At 49.0% G+C, this 6,565-nt stretch overlaps 1 protein-coding gene across 1 annotated transcript in view; it reads left to right on the top strand.

The window, feature by feature from the left end:
• The first annotated feature begins 3,041 nt into the window (after positions 1-3,041).
• Positions 3,042-6,565, top strand: part of Fbn3 (fibrillin 3) — a 74,832-nt gene continuing 71,308 nt past the window's right edge. The window contains 3 exon segments of the mRNA XM_041677721.1: positions 3,042-3,097; positions 5,747-5,962; positions 6,062-6,144. Coding sequence (XP_041533655.1) covers positions 3,042-3,097; positions 5,747-5,962; positions 6,062-6,144 — 355 coding nt within the window.

Genomic DNA, 6,565 nt, shown 5'->3' with positions numbered 1-6,565 from the left:
CCCCTGTCTACAATCCTGGCACTCACAAAGCTGAAGCAGATGGATCACCTCAAGTCAAAAGCTAGCCTGAGTCACACAGTAAGATCCTGAAAAGAAAATCAAGCCAGGGGTAGCGGCACATGCCTTGAATCCCAGCACTCAGGAGGCAGAGGCAGGTGGCTCTCTGTGAGTTCAAGGCCAGCCTGGTCTACAAAGTGAGTTTCAGAACAGCCAGGTCAGAGAAGCTCTGTCTTGAAAAACTAAAAATAAAAATAAAATGAAACAAAAAAGAGAACGAAAAGAAAAGAAAGGGAATTAAGTAGACAAAAAGTGTAGGGTCCTAACAGGCACAAGGTGGTACTGGAATGTCCAAATAAGAGCCTGAGATTGTGATGGGTTTCAGCAGGAGTTTGGTGGAGATCAGAAACAATGGTAAGAAACGGGAATTCAAGATACTGAGATTGTGCTGAGGCGATGGCTCAGTCGATAAAATTGCACACAAAAATATCTAAGTTTTATCCTTAGAAACTGGAAGATCCCTGGGGCTTACTGTCCAGTAGGCCTAGCCTAGCTGGTCAGTTCTGGTCCAGTGAGAGATCCTCTGTCAGATACAAGATGACTCCTGAGGTTGCCCCAGCCTCTATACACACACACACACGCACACACACACACACATGCACACATGTATGCATGCACACACACTCATGCACACGTACACACATACACCTCCCTACATATGGGACCTGTCCGGGTTTGCTTTATTCCTATACTAAACAACACAATCAAAAGTAACAGTGGGGGGAAAAGGTTTAACTGAAATAAAATGAGATATGATATACTAAAGTTTAAATCAGGCCTATCAAATTGAAACCACTCAACAATGCTTCAAACTGTTTTGGTTTTTGCTTTTGTTTTTCAATACAGCATTTCTCTGTTTAACCCTGGCTGTCCTGGAACTTGCTGTGTAGACCAGGCTGGCCTTGAACTCAGAGATCTGCCTGCCACTGACGCCTGAGAGGTTAAAGTTGTACACCACTATCACCTGGCACCACTTCAGATTGTAAGTATTTAGCTGGAGGCTTCACCCCACTCCCGGCATAAGCTTCCTCCCCTGGGAATTGCCTTAGTCCAAACTCCACCTCTGAGAAAGCCCGCCAACTGGTAAACCCTCCCCAGGGAAGGTCAAGACCACTCCCACAGGCTATTTAAACTGCCCCCCAGAGAATAAACACATGGTCTCCCAGTTTTGCATGGTCTCCCCCCCTCTCTCTTTGCCTCTCCACGTTTTCCCAGGGTCACCCGGGAGTATTGTCATCCATTAAATATGGGTATCTTTTAATTGGGTCTGATTTGGTTTGATTGGGATTGTTTGCATCAGCAGAGAGGTTTGTTTGTTTGTTTGTTTACTACATTCTAGAATTGCTATGATGATGCATGGTCAGCACATTTAGCTTTGGGGATTACACTGAGAAAGCTGATGTTTTGGGGGAAAGGGAAACTAAAACAAATTGGGTTTGCTAGCTACATAGAATTTTGCTGGGTGGAGTAACCATTTTAGATCCCAGAAACAGCTTCTGTCATATTCAAGATTATTAGTGGTGAGTTATTCCCAAAGTGGCAGTGAAATTGCCAGAAATGTCAATCAAGGAGATGCCTCCAGAGTCTGGGGGATGAAGCTCAGCCACAAGGGAGGATAAAATTCCCTAAGATCCCCCCATGCTGGGTTAGATACAGGCTCAGCAGTATCTAGAGTCTGCATCTAAACAGTTCTAGAGCCTCTGCCTAGAATCCCCCAGTGGGACTAGGAGTGTGGCTCATCTACAGAGCACTTGTTTCGCGTGTGTGAGACCCTGAGTTCAGTCTCCAGTAACTGAGCTGGAACGCTGAATTCTACATCTTCTCTATGCTAATGTTTTCGTTTTGTCTCGGCGGAGGTAGTGTCCCTGAGGATAACAACTGAGACCATCTTCTACCCTGCACACTCCTGTGTAAACGCACATTAAACTAAAAGTCGATGTACATTTTGTGGAACTTTTCTTTTTTTCTTCTTTTCTAGGAATTTTTCCTAATTAAGTCATTTGAAGTAGGAAGACCCACCATAACCCAGATCTTTTGAGGTGAGAAGCTCCACCGTAAGTCTGGCCCACACTTTCTGGAGGCAGCCTATGTAAAGGACGTGGAAGAGGAAGCTTGCTCCCTTTGCCTGCTTGCTCTCACTCTTGCCCTCATTCCTTCCCGGGCATTAGAACCTCCTGCTTTGAGATTCTGGCCTTATACTGAAGACCAGCTGAGACAGGCAGCCTCAGGACTGAACAACTACTGGATTCTTGGACTTTCCTTTGAACTTAGACAGCCATTGTTGAACTAGCTGGACCACAGCTTGTATGTATGTATGTGTATATGTATATTTTATCAGTTTTATTCTTCTAGAGAACCCTGACTAACACACAGGTGAATTACCATATCTACAATTATCCTTGCCCCAGCAGGAAAAGGGGAGACCTTCCAGGTAAGTCTTGGGGCCTCCCTGTGCCTACTATCTTCTGATCATCCCGCACACCCCAGCCCCACCTCAGGACCACCCCTAACTCCATTGTAAACATGACCCCTAGGAGTTCAGTAGTTCCAGGAACCCCTTGCCTCTCTGTAACTCCTTGGAGTTGCAAGCCAGCTTCAGGCCTTCCCCCAGCCTCAGCCTCTCTCAATTCTCCCCGCCCAGGCTGAGAGGTGCAACCGCACCCTCCCCCAAACCCCTCCCGCCCCCAATTCGGAGCTAGGCACGCGGCGGCTCAGCCCTCCCAGGCTTTTGCCTTGCTGCTCCCGGGGTCCTCTTGGCTCGCGCATCTTGTCAGCTGCCTCTTCGAGCAGCACCCTCAGGTAGGGAAAGGCGGTGCCTGTGAAACAGTGACCGCCGGGAACGCGGAGGAAGGGAGGTCCAGAAGTAGCGGAGGGAGGTCGGTTGGCCACGACGACGGAGTGGGGGATTCCTTTGTCTGCAGCCAGGCAGCCCCTGGCCCAGCCCCCTTCCCCTCTCCACTATCCACTGGGCGGGCTCTTGTAGGATGCCGGGAAACCCCCGTACTCTGCAGGACCTGAGCTTCCAGTGTCTGATCTGCAGGTGAGGGCGGAGCGAAGCACCACCCTGAGGATCTCACAAGGTGCTGTAGCTTTGACCATGGTGACTGGAGGTCGCTGCCCAAGCACTCTCGGGGGTGCCTCTTTCCTGGGACTCCTCGTTCTTCGCTGAGGCTGCAGAGGAAGCTGCAGCGAGGGGCGAGGGGGGGGGGCACATCTTCCCATCCAAGTTCCGCTTGCCTTTGAGGCAACTTAACTCATCCAACTAATCTTGGAGACCTAACTTTCAGAGCTTGGGAGTGTGGGAGGATCCGGTGAGTTGGCCATGTTAATCAGATCTCCTGGAAGCAAGACAAGTGTCCTTGTCCCCTTCCCCTGCCTGGTCGTGCCTCTAAGTCAGAGTGTCTCAACCTGTGGGTCGCCACCCCCTTTAATAAATCATCTCCAGAAATATTTACATTACAATTCAGAACTATAGCAAAATTACAGTTATGAAGTAGCAACGACAATAATTCTTGGATGGGGTCATCACAACACCAGGAACTGTATTAAAGTATTAATACAGTTAATAAGTTAGGAAGGTTGAGAACCACTGCTTTAAGTTAACAAAAGCTTGGGAACACCCGGTCAAACTTTCGCTTCTCCTCAAAGGCCCAGAGTTTTCATTCTGCAAACTGTTTATGGGCTATGTATCCCAGAAGGCCTTAAACTCACTATCTTCTTGCCTCTACTTTTCCGCAGGGTGTTATTATATGTACGCACCACCACACCAGAGCTAGCCCCGGGGATCAAACCTAGGGTTTCATGCATTCTGGGGAAGCACTCTGCCAACTGAGTTACATCCTGGTCTCCATCCAAACCTTTTACAAAAGAAACATAACACACTGATTTTCTTACAGTTTAGAAATGTATTTCGTTTATGGGACGCGGAGTGGGGCGGGGCTGGGGCCGGGGAGGAAGCATGTGTGGAGGTCAGGGAACAGCTTGTGGGAGTTGGGTCTCTCCCTCCACCGTGTGAGTCCATGTGAATCAAACTTAAGTCCTCAAGTGCCTTTACTGGGCTGAGCCTTCTCACCAGCCCAACCGACTCTTTTGGGAAATCGCCTTGACCTGCTCCCACACTCATTCTTCCCGGCCAAGGATAGAGTCAACCGTTCTGGGAGGAGGAGATGGCTGGACCTTGCATCTTCTCGCTAACCATGTGATAGTCTTGCTTTGTCCAAAGTGAACAAGATGCAAATGTTGTCAGAATGCCCAGCTGCCTCCTTTGACTTAGCCACTTATTTAAGTTTGGAATGTGTGTTGTACACACATGTGTGGGTGCACACATGTACAACATGTGTGTGGAGGTCAGAGGTCAGCCTCAGGTTCTGTTCCTCAGGGTCTCTCACTGACCTGAAACTCACCAAGTAGGCTAGACTGACTAGTCAGTGAGCCAAGGATCTGCCTGTCTCCTCTTCCCCAGCGCTGGAATAAGAGCACGTCCCGTGGGACTGGAGTGGATGGCTCAGGGGTTAAGAGCATTTGTTGATCTTTCAGAGGTCCTAGGGTCAATTCCCAGCATCCTCATGGAGACTTAAAATCAACTACACTCCAGTTTCAGGGGATCAAATGCCCTCTTCAGGCTCCCTTGGGCACCAGACACTTACATAGTGCTCAGGCACATATGAAGGCAAAAATAACCACACATAAAATAAAACAAAATATTAGAGAGAGAGAGAGAGAGAGAGACAGAGAGAGAGAGAGAGAAGAGGAGAGGAGAGGAGAGGAGAGGAGAGGAGAGGAGAGGAGAGAGAGAACCACCATGATGTTTGGTCGTCTTATGTGGGTTCTGGGAGGTAAAATTCAGATCCCCATGTTGCAAGGCAAGCCCAAGCCGTATTCCCAGTCTTTAACCAGTCCTTCTCTACCCTCCCAGCCAGAATTCTGGGGGTCTCCTTAATCTTCCTTCCTCCTCTGGAATCCCCACCTACTCTTTTTGATTGTTTGAGTTCTCTGTTATTCCTTGTTATCAACCCCTGTCATTTGGCCCTGCCATCTCCCTGCCCAGCTTTTGCTGGACCCCACATCCCTTCCTTACTCCAAGCTCATATTTGTCTCTCACCAAAAATATTTCAAGAGCTCTTCATTGCCCTTGATGCACAACCATGGACCACCTTCCCTTTCTCCCACTCTCTACTCCCTTTTCCCCCCACAAACCCTCTTCCCCAGAATCATTATCTATAGTGACTTCACCTGTGAAATATCATATCCTGAAGCTAGAAGATAGCTCAGTCAGTAAAACCCCTGCTTTGAAACTTAAAGGCTTTTGTTCGATCGCCTAGGACCCACTTAAATATGATAGCCCTGAGCATGTGTAGACAGAAGGATCCTGGGGCTCATTCACCAACCAGCCTAGCTTACTTGGTGAATTCCACTCCAGGGAGAAGTCCAGTCTCAAAAAACAATCTGACGGCTCCTGAGAATGACAGTAGACGTTGCCTGGTGGCCTCCACAGGCACGTGTGTATGCACACATGACAAACACACTAAAATCAATCAAACCCCTTTCAAAAGTCTGCTGTGGTTGTTCCCCTGCTCTCCCAAGGCAGAACTGGTGTCTTCCCAGGCAGACTCCTCACAGCTGTCCATTCTATGGGGTGCCCCTTCACCATGTAGTTCACTTGGCAGCTGACTCTGCTTGCTCCTTGCAGCCTCCAAAGACACATCATGACTCTGGAAGGCCCATGTTGGGCAAGGAGAGAACCTGGAGGCTTCCTTACAGCCTGGGGTCCTCCAGCTCAGATTCTGCTGGCCTGGGTGGTTCTATCGTGCATGGAAAATGGTCAAGGCTACTGGGATGGGACCCTGGAATCTGCGAGTCCAGACCATGTGAGAAGGCGTGGCAGGCCTGCCATCATTTTGCAGGGGTGCGTGTATCTGGAATGCTGAAAGTACCTGGGGTGCAGGCAGGGAAGGCTATGCTGGGGTAAGGGGACTGGTAGCGACATCACCACTTTCTCCCAAAGGCCTAATGTCTGTGGTTCCCGCTTTCATGCCTACTGTTGCCCTGGCTGGAGGACTCTGCCTGGCAGGAATCAGTGTGTTGTCCGTGAGTGTTGAAGAGAGGAGATGGAGGGTACAGGCAGGGGATGCTTGGGGGTCCTCCCAGCTACCTGTCAGCAATCCCAGCCTTGTCTACATATGAAGTTGGAACTTAGCTCAGGGCTGCTGGGTGAGCCTCACTAACGTCCCATGCTTTTGTCCTTAGACTCCATTGTGACTTGATGCATTCATTTATCTCTTTTTGAAAAATAAGTATTTCGTTTATTTTGTTGGGTGGGTGAAGCATGCCATGGTGTACATGAGGGCAGTTGACAGTAATCCGTTCTCACCTTCAATCATGTAGCTCTTGAGGATCAAAACGTCATCAGACTTGGGAGTGAGTGCCTTTACCTTCTGAATCATCTTACCCACCCTGCATTCATTTCCTTTGTCCTCCCATCTTGTCGTTTCTGTCTGGCTTTCCTGTT

Source organism: Microtus oregoni, unplaced genomic scaffold, assembly GCF_018167655.1.
Source record: "Microtus oregoni isolate MIOR12 unplaced genomic scaffold, Mior012 000029F_ref0000214, whole genome shotgun sequence".
Taxonomy (NCBI): Eukaryota; Metazoa; Chordata; class Mammalia; order Rodentia; family Cricetidae; genus Microtus; species Microtus oregoni.
This window is presented reverse-complemented; position numbering and strand designations above follow the sequence as displayed.